This window comes from Phlebotomus argentipes, unplaced genomic scaffold, assembly GCF_947086385.1.
Source record: "Phlebotomus argentipes unplaced genomic scaffold, Phlebotomus argentipes genome assembly contig_6, whole genome shotgun sequence".
Classification (NCBI taxonomy): Eukaryota; Metazoa; Arthropoda; class Insecta; order Diptera; family Psychodidae; genus Phlebotomus; species Phlebotomus argentipes.
In genome coordinates this window covers 4817860-4836952 of record NW_026776145.1, presented here as the reverse complement: position 1 = coordinate 4836952, position 19093 = coordinate 4817860, and the positions used below count along the sequence as shown (strand labels likewise).

Genomic DNA, 19093 nt, shown 5'->3' with positions numbered 1-19093 from the left:
CACTGTGATTTTATTTGCACTCTATTGAGAATTTTTTCACTCATCATCGCAATGGAAAATTGTGTAGGGAAAAGAGGAAATTCCAGTGGAAATGGGAGGAAGAAGAGACAAGTAAAGTTCTGTGCATCGCTGACGCGCTATCAGGCGGTGATTCGGGTGGCGAAGGATATGGGATTCCGCCTGGTGGACACTGACCAGGCGTGGAACATTCTGTGGGCGGATGGACCTCTGTCGCCGGATCTCGTGCGGCAAATTAAGCCTTCTCAGAGTGTCAATCACTTCCCGGGCATGCAAGAGCTCTCGATGAAGCGCTGTTTGGCCAGGAATCTCAACAGAATGGCCAGATTCTTCCCCGATGACTACGACATCTTCCCTCGCACTTGGTGTCTTCCGCTGCAGCTTAACGACGCTCAGGAGTACAGCCGCAGTCGCCCGTCGACGGTGTTCATCCTGAAGCCGGATCACGGGTCGCAAGGAAGAGGAATCCGCCTCTGTCGGAACCTGAGAGCCACTTCCATGACGCAGGAGAAAGTTATCTGTCAGGAGTACGTGAAGAATCCTCTCCTGATCGACGGTTACAAGTTCGACATGAGAGTTTATGTGCTGATTATCAGTATGGATCCGCTGAAGGTCTTCGTCTACAACGAAGGATTGGCCAGATTTGCCACGAACAAGTATCATCAGCCCTCGATCAGCAACAGAGGAGACATCTTCATGCATCTGACCAACTATTCGCTGAACAAGAACAGCCAGAACTTCTGTTCGGACAAGGAAAGTGGAAGTAAAAGAAATTTCACTGTACTTAACAAGTAAGTGTGAAATGTATGTGGTGTTTTTCCTTCCTCGGAAAAATGATCTTTCCTTGCAGAATTCTTCAGACCAGCGACATTAATGTGCAGGAGTTGTGGAACAAAATTGACGACGTCATCCTCAAGACGATTTTGAGTGCTTACACGACTTTGAAGCACATTTATCGTGCTACATTTCACCAGCATCGCTCTGGATGCTTTGAAGTTCTGGGCTTTGATATTCTCATCGACAAGAAGTTGCGGCCATTGATTTTGGAAGTCAATCAGAGTCCCAGTTTTCATACAAATGAAGAAGTTGATCAGGAAGTGAAAGAATCTCTGATAAGGGATACTTTTCGCCTTGTCCTGTCGGCGAAGAGGAAGTGTGGTAATTTTCGGGTATTGTGGCCAAATACTGAGAAGGAATCCTACACTAAGTACTTAGATCATCCCTCAACCTTGTTCGCCGCGACTAAAAATGCCCAGATTCGTCAGGAGATTAACGAAAACGCCCTGAATAGTGTTCAGAAAACTCCTGAGACGAAGATTGTGGTGAAGATGCCGGATTGCAGGCTCTATAATGATTGGCAGCCGATGCAATTGGATGATATTCGCTCTAAAGATCACAATAGAGTCTATTCTCTGGCCCAGAGAGAGACTCTGGTGAAGCTCAGCGGGATTCAGAGCATCGTTGTGTGGAACTTCTTCGAGAAGAATCTCCTCACATGGAATGATCGCATCAAATTTCAGCCTCTGATTGAGAAATTCGAGTCCAGCGATGAGGCAATTGATCTCCACTTTTTGGACATCAGTTCCGCTCAGTTGGTCAAGATGCCACAACTGCCGGGCGTCCGGAAGAATCGCACGACGATGCTGAGACAGATTTCACACACAATCGAAGCAAATTGAGAAGAGCGATGAAAATAAAATATTAATAAAATTACACAACAGGTTTATTTATTATTAAATCTATTTCTTGCATATTCACACGCTCACGATCTCGCTCAAAAACATCTTTGTTGATCTTTTGTATAATTTTGCAGAGGTATTTTTTCTCGTTTGATGAATTGAGGGGTTGAAAAATAAATCGGGAAAGCCGCGTTGGGGATTTTCTTCAGTGATGCATTAAAAAAATTTGTCTTTTCGTCCCTTTCCCTCGCAAGGGTTATTTACAATTTGTGTCTCCTTTTTCTTGTGTTAAAAGAAAGATGGTCAGATTTCACACAAAAGATCTGTTTTTTTCTGGGGCTTTCGTCACTGATCAAATGATTTTTTCTCTCTCTTTCTCTCGCTCTAATCGAATTCTTAAACAATGAAAAGAATGAAGTGATCATGCTTACGATGCTTTCTTCACTGGCAATTGAGTCTTGATCACTCCGATAAAGAATTTATCAAATGACTATTTTAAGTGTGATATTTTCATGTGATAGAGTTCCTTGCTCAACGGCTATTTACAGTGTCAAAAGTCCTTTTCACGCACGCAATCTCGCTCTCAATTTATCCTATCAGCAAATATATTCCTTTCACACTCAGAATTACAATCTTTTTGCTATGTTTTTTTGTGTTAGTACGTTTTTTTACACTCTCATCGCACATTTATTATTTATATCTCAAATATTAATTACTTTAGTTGTTTTTTTTCATCTCCTTTTTATCCTTCACTCTATAGTTAATTATTTTCATTATAACAGATATATTGCTCGAATTATAGTATTTTCTCTCTTTTCTTCTGTCGTTGAAAAATAAAAACATAAAGGATTCGGGAAATAAAACTCTGAAGGGATTTTTTTTTGTATTGTAGGAAAGAAGAAAAAATTGCTCTCAAGATTCTCTGTTCAGTTCCTTTCACACACTTAAGTACAAATCTGCAAGTAATTTAGATGAAAAGGAAACAATTTATCGATTTTCGCTCATCAAATATTTAAATCCATTCACTTTCCTAGGAGAAGAGTCAAATGATAAAAAAACATGCACAGAACTAGTGACTTATTGTTCTTCTGCATTCTACAAATTAGAGCCAGTCTTAATCTATGTTGGGGAGGCAAAATTAAGAAGAAAAAAAAATCAGGGAAAACTAAAGAATTACAATAATAGTAAAATCTTTTGACATTCCATTTCTTGCTCCTCCTCTTCTCGACACATTTCGATAAAATTGATTTAGACTGTAAAACAGTCCGTAAAGATATTTTTAAAAATGGATAAAACTATAAATAATTAGCAATATAGATAATTTTTTTCTTGATTTTTTCTCACTTTTTTCTGTTAAATATTTAATATTCGTTTACATTGTAACAAGGCAAATGTTTTTCTCTTCTCTATATATCCTCTTAATATTCTCGCGCGCGCTTTCTCTCTCTCTCTCTCTCTTTTTCTCTTTCTCAAACACACTCTCTTCACATCTCTTTGTCATCTTTGTCAAAATTAAAAATCCCGAAACATGCTGACACAACACTTGTGTTGAGAATTTTCCTACTTGCATTACATTTTGAAAAACTCCATTTAGAATTTCACCTTTTGCTCTCATCTTTGTCCTACCGAAAAAAAACTACTCCTTCACCACTCGTGCCAACACTCATGAAACACACACAAGCCTGACATCATTTGTGTCCTAGTGTCCTTTCGCGCCTCCCTCGAGACACACTCTTTTCCGCTCTTCACATGATCGATCAGTCGCCGCATGAACACAGATTGATCTTCTTGCTGATCCTTGCATTTTTCTCTATACCCTAAAATTTATCGCTCACAAGTAATCTCGTCGTGTTAGTACTGAAATGTTTTCTCTCTATCTCTTCCCATTGCCGATGATCATCTCTTTTATGGTTTGAACTTCACGAGGGGAATATTCTTGGAAGACAGACACTTGTCACAACTCCACTCCGCGTACACTTCCGCATGGATGAACTGAAATGCCGCTTCCGTCAGACCACTGCATGTCCTGCAAACAGAAAGCACAGCGTCAGTAAAGCACACGATGACGCACTTAATCAATTGCCTCTGCTTCCCAGAATTTCGTTATCTGCCCAAAAGAGAGATTGCAAATTGCCACCTCTTTGACACAATACGATATCCAATTAGTCATACTTTAACCCTTCGCCAATCTTCAGCTAAAACCACTCTTCAAGCTTTTCTTTCATTTCTTTATCTATTCCAGACGCGAACCATAATCAAGATTTCAAGACGAAAAAATGAACAATTTTCTTACAAACATCGATCGGTAAACTCAAGACAAACTTCATTCCATGCCTGAACATTAGAAAGACACGAATATATTTGAGCCCAATTGCATTGTAGATTAGAATGAAGTTCATTCATCCATTTTCGGAGAGTCAAACTCCCCCTAGAAATAATATTCTTCCGTCAATCCCAACTTTCGCGAGCTCTCCCATTAATTATGCTATAGAAATCACAACATTATGAGCAAGTTCTCACCTGTGAAACCAGAAATTGCACCCGGACTCGCACAAGATCGCCTGGTCGTTGTCGTGAACCTCCTTATGGCAAACCCCACAGGGGTAAATAGGCGGCGCGTTGGGGTTCTGCGGATTGAACACCATGGGCTGGTCGGGCGGATAAACCTTGCCCGCGCTCACGGGCATCGGCTTGGGTGTCATGTCTGGCGGGCCAACGCCGCCCGGCGGCCCTGGCGGCCCAGCGAACATTCCACCTGGCGGCGGCATGGGTCCGGGGGCGTTCTGCATGTGCGGCGGATGCGTCGAGTGGGGCGGATGATTGGGATGCGGCGGCCTGCCCATGTGGCCGCCATGCAGATGCCCGCCCGCCGCTATGATGCCGTGATTCGCCATGGCGGACATCGCGCTGAGCGCCCCCGTGGCACCGCCGCCGTGGGGCGCCTGCATCTGATGGGGCGGCGCCTGCATCTGGTGCGGCGGTGGCATCTGATGAGGCGAAACCTGCGGCGGATGGGGCGTCATTTGCTGGTGATGTGGAACCATCTGAGGCGGTCCTCCGCCTCCTCCGGGCCCTCCGCCGGGACCCTGACTCGTCTGCGGCTGCGGCGGCTGCTGCGGATGGCCCATGGGGCCCATCTGATGCTGCCCCATCTGTGGTTGCTGGGGCGGAGGCATCTGCTGCTGCGGGGGCTGTTGTGGCGGAGGCATTTGCTGATTGGGAACCGTTTGCGGCGGTCCCGCGGGGCCTCCAGGGTGTCCCATCGCCTGCGGATGCATGTGGTGGCCGTGCACGCCTTGCGGCGGCGGACCCGCCTGTCCCTGCTGCTGGTGCATCTGCTGCGGTGATTGCTGGGGCGATTGCTGCGGCCCAGGCGCCACATGCGGATGCGTATGAGGATGATGGTGCTGGTGCATCGCCATGGGGTTCATGCCACCCGGCCCGGGGCCACTGTTGGGATGATTTCGGTGATTCATGTGATTATGCTGGGGCCCGTGGTGCCCCGCCGGCGGCTGGCACATGTTGCCCTGGTGATTCACCATCACAGGCCCGGACATTTGTCCGCTCTGGCCGGTCATTGGCTGCGCCGCCATTGCCGTGAGTTGCTGCATTGGCTGCTGAGGATGGGGCGGCATGGGGCCTCCGGTGGACGTCATGGCCCCGTTGGGCACATTCATGGGCCTCTGCGGTCCACCGGCGCCCGGCATGTGGCCCATTGTGGGTCCGTTGCCCAGAGGACTGTGCATTGGCGGGCCCATTTGTCCGTTGTTCATGTGTCCGCCTCCGGCACCCATCGGGCTGCCAATGGGGCCGCCCGCGCCGCCCATTGGACTGCCCATCGATCTCTGGCTGTTGGGCGACTGCATCTGCATGGGCGACATGCCGCCCATCGAGCCCATCGGCGACATACTGCTCGCCATCGGCGACATTCCACTCGGCTGCGCCATCGCCTGACCCATCGGCGACATCCCGCCCGGCATCCGCTGTACGGGGCCCATGTGCGGCGGCATGGGGCCCCCCATGCCGGGTCCCATCGGCCCGGGACCCATGCCCGGGCCCATCGGTCCCATTCCGCGCAGCGACGGCATCCCCATGTGCGGATGGTGCATGTGAGGATGGTGGTTCATAGGCCCGTGCATGCCCATGTGGTGCCCCATCGGCGGCGGATGGCTCGTGGGCGGCGGCGTGTCGTCAAACGGATTTGACGCCACGATCGTGTCCCCGTAGCCCGTGAGCGGCGGGGGGAGCAGGTTCTCCGGCGTGGGCGGTGGGGCCGAATTCATCTGATTGTTGGCCGCATTCGAGGTTTTCCGGCGCTTCTTGGGATTGCTGGGCGCCGACACCGGCAGCTGCGGCGACTCGGAGGGCGACTTGAAGTCCGCCGGACACATACCGGGGCCCGGCATCCTGTACGGCGCCATACCCAGATTGTGGGTCATTGTCGAGCGTGTGATTCTCTCTCTCTTCTACGCTTTCCGGAAAGGGTTTTTTCTAGCTCAGCAACGGCGACGATGAAGCATTCTTTGGCGCTTCACTCTGGCTGATCCTGAAATGAGACAAAATCATCAGCCACCACATCACTGGCAGCCCCCACAGCGGCATATCACGCTCCAAAGCCACCTCTCCGGGTTGCCCTGCCGAAGAGGCCCACATTTTGACACTTCCTCCTCCGAATGCAAATGTCACCGCGATTCGCATATTCCGCCCTTTTTACCCCAATTTTCCCCACCGCCCACCCTCAGACCTGCCCCAATCGCCTCCCACCGCCCGTCCGCATCCTCACCTAGTCATTATTGCCGCGGAAATGCTGGAAAATCCGTGGATTCGGCCAAATTCCCTGCGGTACGAATGGCACTCGCGAAGTTGTCAAAGTTCCCAGGGCAGGAGAAAAAGGACTTTGCCACTCACATAGCCGCGCACGCACACAGCACAGTCACACTGGACAACACCATTCACGCTAGCACTGCAGTTCACGCGGGGATCACGCACAAATCGGCTCTTTTTGCCCGAAAATTGCTTGAGGAACTCCGATCACAAACACGCTTCACTTGTAGTACCCTCGGATTGCCGCTAGGGGTGCTACGCGACCGAGATGGCGTATCCGTGCGGGGAAATTTTTCTCCCACGCAGCTTCCGAATTGCGCCGCTGGCGCTGGCGCGACTAGAGAGAAGTGCCGCGCGTGAAAGAGCGCCAAAGGTTTTTAAATAATAGTAGAAAGAATGATAAACGCTGAAAATTTCCTTTGGCGATAATATATTTTAATATTCATTTAGCTACAGTAATATTTCAGTCGCATAAAATGTTCTCATCTCCACTATCACTCCTAATAAAGAGATAAAATCTTGCCAAATACAATTATTTCTCCAAAATATTTTCTCTCTTCTCTCAATTCCACAATTTTCCCGGGTTTTCCTCAATTTTATACGCTTACTTTTTTGATAACTTTTTTCATATATATATTTCCTACAACTACCTACACTTTTCCACTTTATTATCTTCTCCTTTACTCTCGGTTAAACAAATTCTCAGATATACAATAAAATATACAAGAAAAATTTAACAACTCTACATGCACTATTTTATATTTTTATCTCTTTGCAGAAAGGTACAGAATTTCATGTCTAGAAAACTAGTGAATAATAAAAATACATGCTTAAAAATACGTAGAGAGAGGATTGAAGAGATTTAACAATTTTCTGATGTGAAACTAAATGCACTGCTCGTCACTAAACACCATTTTACCTTCTTCTCTACTGTTAAAACTTCCATTTATGCCATTTGTTAATACTTTCTGTTGCTTTTCTTCCGCCTGTGTGCTTTCTGTGTGTGTGTGTCAAAATGTGGCTAAAAAGTAACAATAATAATGCGGCTCGACTCGACTTAAACATTCACATTTTACGAAATGGACATTTTTCTCTTCTTTCTCAATTCCTTTTCGAAGGGGACAATTTTTCACAAATATTTCGATAAATTTTGCCATATTTTTCATCCTAATCACGTTAATCAATGTCACGAGGACGGTGAATTTTTCTCATTTTATAAATTTTGACGATCGCCTAGAAAACACGAATACACAACGTTACAATAAATTCTCGTGTGAATAGTCAAGATAAGGTATAATTTCTTAAATTCGTGTGCACTATAAAATGTTTGGGTTGATGCGAAAAGTTACACTTGTAATTGCTCATTTAGGGTTTTCATCAACAAATTCTCCTCTTCGACAATAAGTTAACATTTTCGTGAATGCAGGACATACAAAGGATCCGAAGGACAGTTTTCCACGACGAAAAAGAGGGGAAATGGAAGGGAATTGTTTTACAAAAAGTGTCTCAAAAAGATGGAATACAATTGGATTAAAGTTGTGCTCAATGTGTCGAAAAACTGAGCGATTTTCCACTGATTTCTCATCATCTTTTTTTTCTTGTTTTTTACTTCATAACATTAATTGAATCACATGCAATAAATACTTGTTTTAACAGTTAATAATATCATATAAGTATAGTTGAATATGTTGTATATATTGTATATTTGATAATTGAATTATTCGTCCTTAAAATGTATCTCAAATTTTTCTCAACACTTCCATTTCATTTTATTAAATCCTCTGTCTTTCAGCTTATTTTTTTTTCTTCTTTTGCCCTTCTTAAGTCACAGGATCAGCTTTCAGTACTTTGTTTTTAGTGCCTCTCCGAGAGTTTTACTCGGTGAAAAAAAAACGACATCTTCTCAAGGAATGCTTCTAGGCAACTTTCTGTTCCATTTTACAAAAATACTTCCTCCCCTTGTTTTTCTTTAACTCTGCTCTAAAATAGACACTGAATTGTTTCACTTTTAACACACATTGAACATTGCGACCGGATTTTACACCCATTGACTACGTTTGAAGGACAGCGAAAGTGTTAAAAGGATCTGCACCACAGTTGACAAAGGGAATTATTACAATTTTCTTAGGGTGATTCTCTTGTGAAGATATGGATGAAATATTAATTTTGGCACACAATGACTGACAGAGAATTGAAATATCATAGACCGTCCGGTGTCATGGGGTGTTCCCGCACATATTCTTTGGGGAAGAAGCCAACCTGCAACGGGAAAGACGTTAAAAAGTGCCCTAGAGATTTCTAGAATCAGTTGGAAACGCAAACAGAACTACAGTGATTAAATTAAATCCTTCTTACCCTCTCATTGGTCTTCCCGCGCCACCATCCCTTGCTGTCGCCCTCCTTTCCGATCACAATCACCTGGCATCCCTTCCGCAATGGCAACTGGTTCTGTTCGTCCGGCACAAACTCGTACAATGCCGTCGCGATCACTTCACGGAAAGGCCACTGAAGCGACTGATTCAGCCTGCAAAACAGATCATTGCAATCAATTCCGCAACATCACAGCTCTGTACTTAATCACACTCACCCAGCGAAATTCTCCCCTAAATCATTTCGTTCATAGAACGAGACTAGCTCAATGATAGTCTTAAAGTACCTCCTGGTCGATAGATAATATGACACTGAATCTCTCTCTGAATCACGCTTCTGATAGATCTTCATGTGCTTTATCACATGCTTATCAGTTCTGCAAGAGATGCGGAGGGAAAATGTAATGAAATTGCCTCACGAGAGGTGCGCCATACTCACTTCAGACTGAGAGCGTACATCGTCTCATTGGGATTGGACGCTCCTTGCGGCCTCACGCGCAGCAAGTAGGTGCCGATGCGCCTGTTCTCGAGGCTGCTCGTGGCCGTGTCGCGATCCATCGTGCCCACAAACCAGTAGAACTCAGACAGCTGCCGATCGCACACGGGCGGCGGGAGACTCACGGGGCCCTGGCGACAGCGACCCGTGGACGAGATGCAGCCCTTGTGCACGGAAATCTCGCACGTCTTGCACCTGTATCCCTGATGGATGCGTCCCTTGAGGAACTTGGAGCAGTGCCGGCAGATCGCCGGCTCGTCGAACGTCGTGATGACGAACTTGTGATCAGTATTGCGACATCCTGGCGGATCCAGATTGTCCATGGCGTCCTGCAGAGCCTTGCTCCACTTGTTCCTCTCAGCCTCCGTCTTCATGTACAGCGTAAAGGCCGTGGATTGTGTCTTCCGCACCAGCAGCAGCTGGAATCTCAGCCTCGCGTCGCGCGTCAGCGTCCGCCTGGAGTGGCACAGCTCCACGCGGTACTCCTGCAGATTGTGCGCCTCCCTAAACGAATACTGCCCGTCGCCGATGCGTGTGCTGGACGTCTTCACCAGGATCATGACCTTCTCGAAGATGAAGGCGTATCTGTGCTTCGTCTTCTGATCCTCATGCGCTTTGATATTCAAATCTCCGTCCAGCAGCAGCCTTCCGTACTGCTGCAAGTCATTGCCATAGGGCAAATCCAGGTCCATGATGCTCTCGCGTACCTTCTGAATCACCACCAGATGTTCAGAGTCCCTCTTCACCTCATTTATGTACTGCGCCACGTCGTCCATCGCCTCTTTGGCACGCTCCAAGCCTCGAAAGTCTTCGTGTGTCTACAAAACCGCCGCACAAGGCATGGAAAACAGAGTGTAAACAAAGCCACGAAAATAGACACAAGCACACTCACCGGAGATGTCTCATCCACCAGCTTCTTTAGCAGCAAATGATACTTGAGAATCCGCTGCATCGGCACCGACAGGATGTCGCGCAGCTGGACGCGCCCTTCGCTGTGCTCCTTCTGGCATTGATTCACAAGCTGCCGCATGCTCTCGCTCTTCGCCGTCTGATCCCTCAGCGCATCCGTGGCGTTGGTCATATTCGAGCAATACTCGCCATAAATGAGAAACGGCTCGCGAAAGTCAAAGAACACCTGACTCAGCTTCAGCTTGGCTCCCGGCTGAACAGCCTCGCGCAGCTTCTCCAGGAATTTCGTGTGAATGTCCGCCAATTCCTGCAACAGACCAACAATGGGTGTCGTTACTCTCCGCATTTAATTATTCACTGGCCTACATAGTCAACGAATTGACGCGAGAGGCGGAGAATTTAATTATGAATTTTTCGCTTAATGACCAACAGAGCTTCCGTAAATACATGAATTTTAATAATTTCCTAATCAACAGCTAATTCTATTCATGAATGCAAATTTGGCAGGAAAACAGAAATACGGAGAATTTTGACACTATTTTTTCCAAGAAGTAATACAAAGTGATGAACGTGAAAACTTATGAAAAATGCGTAATAATCGCACTAGAGAACAGTAAATTTATTAAATTTGCATTCAATAGCTAGACTAAAAAAACGCCCTCTTAATTAGCCCTTCCTTACCCTATCAAACTTGCATCTGCAGAGACGACTAATGAGTCTCTTCCAATACGATTCATAGAAATCATTCACAATTGACACTATTTAATAATCACCGAGAAACAATTTAATTGACCTTTCATTTCACAGTTCAAATGAAACGGAAACAGATTCTTCGGGCTCAAAGTCTGCTATTAAATCAATTTCCCTGAATTACTTATCAGTGTTCCCAAAGAAAATTTTACAGAAATGCTCTAAATTTCCCATGAATTTTATTAAAGAACCATTTTTTGACGCGCAGAACACAATTCAATCGATATGAAGTCATGAAAAATAGATTAAACTCACCCTGACTTTTGGGAAAATCAATTTGATGTCCTCTTTGGATAGCAACTTCTCCATCGGCTGCATGAATTTGTACCTCAAGGCATTCAACACGTCCAAATAGTTGCTCTCCGTGTCGACGAGTTCTCTGATAACGAAGTCCCTCTGCTCGAAGCTGGTTGAAGATGAAACCTGAGAGAAGAGCAAAATTATCAACCCAGATAAAAAAAAAACTTTTCTAGAGACTCTTTAGCAATTAAACATCACAAATTGCACATTGATAGGAAGAAAATGGGTAAAAACTGTGCTTGAAAGTAAAAACAATGAAGAAAAATACCTGATTGCGACTTCTTCGCTGAATTGAACACAGATCTTGGTAAACTTCCTCCTCTTTCATGTCATGCTCATCGTGATTTCCATTCACCACGGCGTTGTCCGTTGTTCTGAACACATGTTTTTTGCCAACAATCAAAATCACGATGAAATGAAAATAAACAAACGAAAAAATGAACAGCCAATGGAAAAATCATTTACATTCTTTCAATATTCATGCCACTAAGGAAAGAATAGTAACGTTATCAGTATCAATCCAAGTGATGTCTCTCCGCTCCACGTCTTCCGGCTTGCGTCCTTGTTCAAAGATGAAAAGCAAGGAACTTTCTGTGCTGTCAGCAAAACAAGGATAACAATAAAACAGAGGAGATGCAAAAGAAATGCCAAAAACGCTCTAACAGCGCAAAAACATCTACGGAAAAGAGCGAAAAACCACGTGAAAAGTCTGGAATATGAACCTCAGGGAAGCTCTCGGAAGAGAAGGTCACATAGCAGAGATCCTCGTAGATTTTCTCCTCATTGCGCGACGTCCCGACGAGTTGCTCCGCGGCAATTGACGTGAACCAATTGTGGGAGTTCAACAGGACACCACACAATTCCTGCACATTGTTCTCCTGGTCTTCCTCTTCCTCCTTGGGTGCCGACAGGACATTGTCCACCTCACTCTCAGCGCTCTCACCGCCCTCGTCGAGAGCGCCCGGACTCTCGTCCACCGTGTCGGTGCTCTTCTCCTCAATCGAGTCCTGTTTCTCCCCATTCGCCACCACAGAATCCGCGTGATTGGCGTGATTGTTATTACTACAATGCAGGGACAAGGTTACCGTCACCCGAGCAGGGCACAGACAAGAAAGGTGGATCAGGGACTGAGATAGGAGGACACCTTCCGGAAGCCACTTACGTTGAATGCAAATCCTTGTAGATGTCCTCTTCCGAGTGGCTCCTCTCGCTCGGCGACAACTGTGCGTTGAAGCCCCTGCAAGAGTTGCAAACGCAGCATTAGAAGAAAGTCCTCAAAACCCCTAGAAGCGCCCCAAACTCACAGAATATTCGGATGAAGTTGCTGCACTTTGCGACACTGCGACAACTTGGACAACGTGATGAGCACCCGATGGAAGTTGGTGAGGTCGTAAAGCATTGTCGGCTCAAACAGGTCCGAGTCCCGGAGGGCGAAGTGGTTCTTGCACGTCTCCAGGAAGAGCTTGATGTTCTGGCAGCAGAGGAACTGCAGAGGAAACGACAGTGAAAATCGATACGCCTCCAAGGGCACCCCCGTGCGCGCATACTTGTGCCATCTGGGGCTTTCGGTGAAAGTCCTTCATATCGAGCGCATTTGGGTCGAGAAAATTAATGAGATTACATAAAATAACACCATCGCGGAGGGTCAATGCCAGCACTTTTATCTCCGAATCTGGCCAAGCTGCCTTGTGATCTGACGGAATAACGCGGCACTGGATCAGCCACGAGAGGCATGATTTCCACAGATCATCGGCCATAGCCATCTTTTCCGGACGACGGACACGCAATAAATCACTAAAATAGCACAAATACGGGGAAAATTAGGTGGAAAACAGTTTTTGGGAAAAACTTGGGGCGGCCATATTTTTATCACTGCCTGTCAAGACACTTGCAGATTTACTCCACAGCGCTGCAATCGACTTCACCCACTAAGTGCCACTATCGGCCACAGCGATCGCCGCGTTCTACGTGAAGACAATTCCCGCCAAAAATTCTCTGAAGTCGACTGAGTCGAGTACAAAAGCCGTGAATAAATTCTTGGCACACGGAAGATTTGGGGAGTAAATAGAAAGACAAAAGCTTAATTCATCGAAGTTATTTTATGACAGTGAAATATTCCATAGTATAATCAACCAGTTAATGCTACAGAATCTTACTTTAACAAATATTAAATAGCAAATATTTCGTTTTACAACATATCTTCTTATTTCTTGCTTCTTAGCTCTTTTTCACTTTAAATATACTTTCCTTTTTCAAAATATGCAAAAAGGTATTTTTCTTCAAAAAGTGAGATCAATGAAAATATTTTCATAGACTTAAACATATTGTGAGATAAGTTGGGTGTGCTTCTGATTGCAAAGAGCTTTTCGCAATGTTCATACGAGACATGAATAAATCATACAAACGTGCAGTTACATTGTATGTTATGGCAAAACATAAGAAAAATTATAAATTTGGTATACAAGAGATGCAAAAATTAATTTCTTCACTCAATAAGTTCAAGATATTTTTCTTCATTCAAAAAATTGGGATTTAACAGTAAAATATATTCCTCTATAAAATATATTAAGATATCAAGTATTTCAATTATAAATAAAGTGTTGAGAATGGTTTCTTGTGGGGAATTTCTGTGTGTGTTTGTGTGAAACTATTATACGCGGGGAGAGATTTAAAGATATTTCCTTATCCGATTTCCTTGACAAAGTTTCTCTATCCCTAATTTGGGAGAGTTGCAGTGAATTTTCCCATCTCATCATCTTTTCCAAAGCAACACACGACAAACGATTTGTTAGGAGAAATATTCGCGCTGAGGTGGAGACAGGAAGAAGCTCATCGTGAGGTCCGCCGCACTGTCTTGCGTCTCCTCCGGCGCCTTTTTCTACTTTGAGAGGAGAAACATAATGAGGCGGAAGTTGATGGCCTTCGAGGCTAGCAATCTGTTGCACTCCGAGCTGTCCGGGAGCGGTAAAAGGTTGTACTCGCTCATATTCTCCTGCAAACACAGATCATCAATTAGCAAAGCGTCTCAATAAGCGAACCAGAAACACTCACGGTGTCTGTGAAGTCATGCTTGTAGATCTTCGTGGTGAGCTTCATGTCGGAAAACGGCCCCTTGAGTGCGAAGTAGTGAATGTTCAGCGGGCACGACGTCTTCGTCTTCAGAATCAACTGGTACGTAATCTCGCGCTCGCAGGACTGATGCGGATCCCTCTGGCTGTTATTGATGCGCGCCTTTACCACCCATTGATGGTTGAAGGCCGTGAATCTGGCTGTCTCGTAGAATAGCTTCTGCACGTATTCATCCGTGCGATATGGCTTCATCTGCAGATCATTGAAGATGATCTTCTCGTAGCTCAACAGATCAATCAGCGTGGCATAGAACTTCTTCTCCTCCTCGAAGTCAACATCGCGCGCCTGCAGAGCCGTCATCACCTCAGCTCCGGACTTTTTGGGATGAGCGCACACCTCCTCGTGCTCGTGAGCTGAAAGAACACATAGGATCAGTGGACATATACAGACATTAGGATCTGCAGCACTCACCCTCGTGAATAGGTCCTTTCCACTGGCAACCGATGCGGATGTACTTGCAATTGGCCGGCCTCTCTTCGCACTCCACCTGTTCATGGCGCTCCAGGGACTTGCAGGGGAATTCCTTTCCGCAGTACTGCAAGGAATCACGTGGGAAATTTAGTCATACTCACTTCCGATTGAAGACTTTTGATCACTCCTGACGGGGAACTGCGACTTCTCTCACCTGACAGTCGCTGGGCAGTTCGGAGACAGCCTTCTCCACAGCAAGATTCCTGCTCGCTGTGCTCTTGGAGATTTCCACTCGACAGTTGGGACACGTTGCTGCCTGATCGCGCAATCTAGAACGAAACGGACGCATTTAGCAAAAGTCACTCGGGTGCTCTAAGAGACAAGACTTCTCACCTTCCGTCGGCCAGAAGATGAGTGAAACACGCTGCACACATCAAATGACCCATTTGACACTGTGAGAAAAAATCATTAGTACGCCTCCCTTATGTCATTTCAAGGGAAAAGAAAATGATCATTGCTGTAGGGGTCAAAGAACATTTAGGACAACGATAAGCAATGTAAACAGTCAATAAATATTCAATAGATATGAAATAATATCGCAGATTGATGATGCCTTGCGCGCTTTTTACTTACCACCTGAAAAAATAAATTTAAATACATTAATCATTCTCTCTCTAGTGGTTAGAAAAGAAACAAACAACAAAATAAGAATGCCAAAACAAAGTGTGATGAATTTCTACATATTGTAATATTCATTTCTTTAATATTCGTTCGTTCTGTGGAAAAGAAGAAAATGTCGATTATGATTATTGTTGGTCTCCAATTGGGCATCAACTGAAGATAGGTTGAAACAATTGAAAAACATCGATTTGCACTACTTTGAGAAAAATTTATTTGCTCTCAATTCAAATGCAGACGTAAAATTATGTTTTTTTTTCTTTCTCTCTTATCACTAAGTTATAATTGCTAGATGTTATGTTTTCTCACTTCTTCACATTTCTCAATTTCTTTTTTCTGTTTGTTTTTTTTTGTATTACACATCTCTTCTTTTTTGCAATGTCTCTACATTCATATCAAATTGCAATGACTTCTCTAATTCGTGTACATTTATTTTTCTCCACTCTGTTTTTTTTCCTCTTCTTCTCTCATCTACTTTCTCTATGTGCACACTTGTGTGTACCATCTCCTCCTCTTTATGTTTATTCTCTCAATTTGTTCTCCTTTCCTCATGTGGTCAAATTAAAATTCCTAAGTGATGTCTATGTAGCAAAAAATCAACTTCAACAATTACATTTCATTCTTGCTTCTGGCCAATAAAACAGAGTACAGATTAATGTGCTTCTCTCTGCCTTTTTCTGCATCAATCAAACATATCTTCTCTTACTCTCTGTGTTATAACATTCTCCTCTCTCTCTCCTCGACTAACATTGAAAGTTTAACATTCACATTGTTGTTATTGAGGAAAGAAGAAAAAATCTTTGTTCTCCTTCGGCCTAGGAACTCCACACACTCAAATACAAATGCCTCTAGGCCGAAAAACCCTTTAAATGCTGCGCAAATGGCAAGAAATTTTCTTTGTTTGGAAATCTATTGAAAACATAACAAATGCTATAGCTACCCATCCCGCTCACACTCATGCGCTCTCCCACTATCACACCGTCTCACTCAGCTCAGCTGAGAGTTTGTTTTGTGTTTATCACGCAAAACAGCTGGCCATTCGTCCAATTATTGCTCACTCGCTCTCTCTCCCGCTTCTGCCCTTCTCTCTCTCTCCTTCTCGCTCTCACTCTCTCGCTGTGACTGAGTGTGGAAAAGCGCTCTCTGCTGGCTTCCGAAGGGTGATGTTATCGGAAATGGTTGGCGTTGAACCTTGGAATGTGTCTTTTTTCCTCTCTATCGCTCTCGCACGAATGTCAACACTCCCAAAGAATAAACAATCTGGAAATTCGCTCCTTGTCACTCTCTCTCTCCCTCACTCACTCTCCCATGTGTCAAATGAGATTGTGTAAAATTCCTCTCGAAGGGCTCTCTTGGCTATTTTTTCTCTCTCTCAAACAAAAAAAAATAGCTGACGTCGCAACTGCGCGATTCAAATGTTATTTTCATTCCTTCTCCCTCGCACACACGCTGACTCGTCACACTCTCGCTCTCTCTCGTCTCTGGCTGAGGAAATGAAGGTGCAGCTCTTCTCAAAACATTCCACTCTCATCTCTCGCTCGCCCCGCTCTCCTCCCTTCCCTTATCTATCCTCATCTCTCACACTCTCCCAATCAAGCCATCCTATATTGACTCCATGATTTAGCATAGATGTGGCAAAAGAGCGAAAGCTGATAAAAACACAATCTTGCCTGACTTTCTTGGACACACTCTATCAGGGTCATCGTGATGCTCAATTGAGAACAATTGAGAAGCAATTTGATATTGTTTTTCCTCTCTCTCGCTCTCACTCGAAACTTTTCTAATAAGGTCACTTTGTTGATTTTACAGCTACCTAGAGTTGCTTTTTTTCCTCCTCTTCTCTCTCCAACTCGTCCTACGGGCACACGCTGCTCCATCTCTCTCTCTCTCTCCCACCCATCCTGCGTCCCACTTCCTCACACAGGCATCACACAGAAAAACATACGACGCAATAGTCAAAATTTTCTCGCAATTGCACAACTTGACGAAAAAAATAACGTCTTCACATTTTCTTCTCTCTCTCTCTCTCTCTCTCTGACCTACTTCACTCTGGCACTTCTGCCCTCGAGGGCGCGCGCCTCCAAGGCAGAGTTTCAGGGCTTTCCTGGTTGGGGGACAAAGAAAATTCCAGGGACGTGGGAGAAAAATTGGCAAGGGTCTCGAGAAAATGGCTGTCAGAGGAAATAATAAAAGAGAGGCTCTGAGGACTGTGATAAAGGTGTTGCTTGAATTACCTGATATACAGCGATTTTTGGCAAATCCAGACATACCGCACAGCACAAAATGCCCCCCAGGCGCTGCTCCAATTTCTCATTGATTTGCGAATTCGCCTCGAATTTGCGCCTCTTCGTCACGGGCTCCAGACCGAGCGGGTCCACCACGACATTGGATGTGGATTGGGGCGACACGGCGGCGTCTGACTGCGAGGGCGCGCCCGGGGACTCGATGGCCTGGATGTCGGCGAGCGAGGGGAGCAGGGGATTTATGGGGGTGCCAGACGGGGACGGTCCTGGAGCATTTGTTTCAATTCTCGCGTCCGCCATTGTGTCTTGTGTCACTTCCGAGTTCCTCGAATCCGCCCTTTGCGACCAAGACCGCGAGAATTCTAACCACAGGTCAAAAATGGCCCGACCGTTGCACGACGCGGGGCCCCAAAGCGACGAGAGCGCCCCAGCACGGGTGAAAGACGTGACAAAATCGCTGAGAATCTCAATGGCCTCCCTTCTTTCAGCAAGACAAAGGAATGTGTCGTCACTGCTCGCTTCTCTCGCGCCCCACGGGATATTCAGAGCTCAGTTTCGCCCACTGCGCGACCAGGCGGCCCAGAGAGAGCGCCCCACAACGACCCACAATCCGTCTAGATCACTCTGCCCGCACGTGCGGTCCACCCACGGAAAAATTGGCCAGCGCGAAGGAACGGAGCAAAAAAGTTGCAGAGCACTCTGAGCTCCCCCTTTGAGAATAGTTGAGAAAACACACACTTTCCGCAGAATGCCTCGGATGTCAAATCACGTCCAAAACGCAACACCGTTTAATGTTTTTGTTATATAATGCCTCGACTATTTATAGTTCATCCCCACCACCGCCCCAGATGGCGAGGGAGAGAGATAAATGACACCTCATCAGGCGCTCAGCTGTTCGACTCCCCACCCGAGCGCCATTCATCAGAGCGAGACGACTACACTGCACTCCGTACGTCTCACGAATAGTACGGAAAATGCATAGGAAACGAAGGAGACGTCGTCTCGGTGCTCACCAAGGAAATGTCCCTCTATTCCCCCCAATTTTATGCTCTTCCGCCACATTGGGTCTCTATCGAGTGGAAGGATGAAGTGTAATTGCAATTTCGGGGAAAGGCACGTACCAAAATATTAGGAAAATGAAGAAAATCACGCATTTGCAGGGTGTTTTGATTGAGTCGAATCAAAACATTCACAGCGCATGGGCGTACAGAAAATTGCAGGGAATTTTTGAAACATTTTTTTTATATCAAACCACCCAAACCACCGATTGTATGTTGCAGTAAAACC

At 45.5% G+C, this 19093-nt stretch overlaps 4 protein-coding genes across 5 annotated transcripts; 1 reads left to right on the top strand and 3 right to left on the bottom strand.

The window, feature by feature from the left end:
• Window positions 1–11: 11 nt before the first annotated feature.
• Window positions 12–1870, top strand: LOC132260408 (tubulin polyglutamylase TTLL6-like). Its single transcript, XM_059758487.1, has 2 exons — window positions 12–809; window positions 869–1870. Exons 1-2 carry the CDS (start codon window positions 52–54, stop codon window positions 1695–1697), a joined length of 1587 nt encoding a protein of 528 aa, XP_059614470.1. The 5' UTR covers window positions 12–51; the 3' UTR covers window positions 1698–1870.
• A 1450-nt stretch (window positions 1871–3320) lies between these two features.
• On the bottom strand, window positions 3321–6758 carry LOC132260399 (protein pygopus). Its single transcript, XM_059758475.1, has 3 exons — window positions 6481–6758; window positions 4218–6243; window positions 3321–3723 (listed from the first exon to the last, which is right to left on the bottom strand). Exons 2-3 carry the CDS (start codon window positions 6134–6136, stop codon window positions 3603–3605), a joined length of 2040 nt encoding a protein of 679 aa, XP_059614458.1. The 5' UTR covers window positions 6137–6243; window positions 6481–6758; the 3' UTR covers window positions 3321–3602.
• Window positions 6759–6934: 176 nt separating this feature from the next.
• LOC132255374 (protein vav) lies at window positions 6935–13244 on the bottom strand. 2 transcript variants are annotated; one of them, XM_059751378.1, is made up of 10 exons: window positions 12893–13244; window positions 12650–12831; window positions 12508–12582; window positions 12068–12407; window positions 11301–11468; window positions 10279–10602; window positions 9330–10204; window positions 9109–9267; window positions 8877–9045; window positions 6935–8780 (listed from the first exon to the last, which is right to left on the bottom strand). In XM_059751378.1, the coding sequence occupies exons 1-10, from the start codon at window positions 13106–13108 to the stop codon at window positions 8721–8723; spliced, it is 2568 nt and encodes an 855-aa protein (XP_059607361.1). In that variant the 5' UTR covers window positions 13109–13244; the 3' UTR covers window positions 6935–8720. The 2 variants fall into 2 exon arrangements, with proteins under 2 accessions (XP_059607361.1, XP_059607370.1); XM_059751387.1 differs by lacking the exon at window positions 12068–12407 and adding an exon at window positions 11614–11719 and having other exon boundaries at window positions 12893–13242.
• Window positions 13245–13425: 181 nt separating this feature from the next.
• Window positions 13426–18671, bottom strand: LOC132258715 (zinc finger TRAF-type-containing protein 1 homolog). The gene is made up of 6 exons (XM_059756161.1): window positions 17798–18671; window positions 15279–15337; window positions 15100–15214; window positions 14886–15009; window positions 14397–14827; window positions 13426–14337 (listed from the first exon to the last, which is right to left on the bottom strand). The coding sequence occupies exons 1-6, from the start codon at window positions 18104–18106 to the stop codon at window positions 14224–14226; spliced, it is 1152 nt and encodes a 383-aa protein (XP_059612144.1). The 5' UTR covers window positions 18107–18671; the 3' UTR covers window positions 13426–14223.
• Between the last annotated feature and the right edge of the window lie 422 nt (window positions 18672–19093).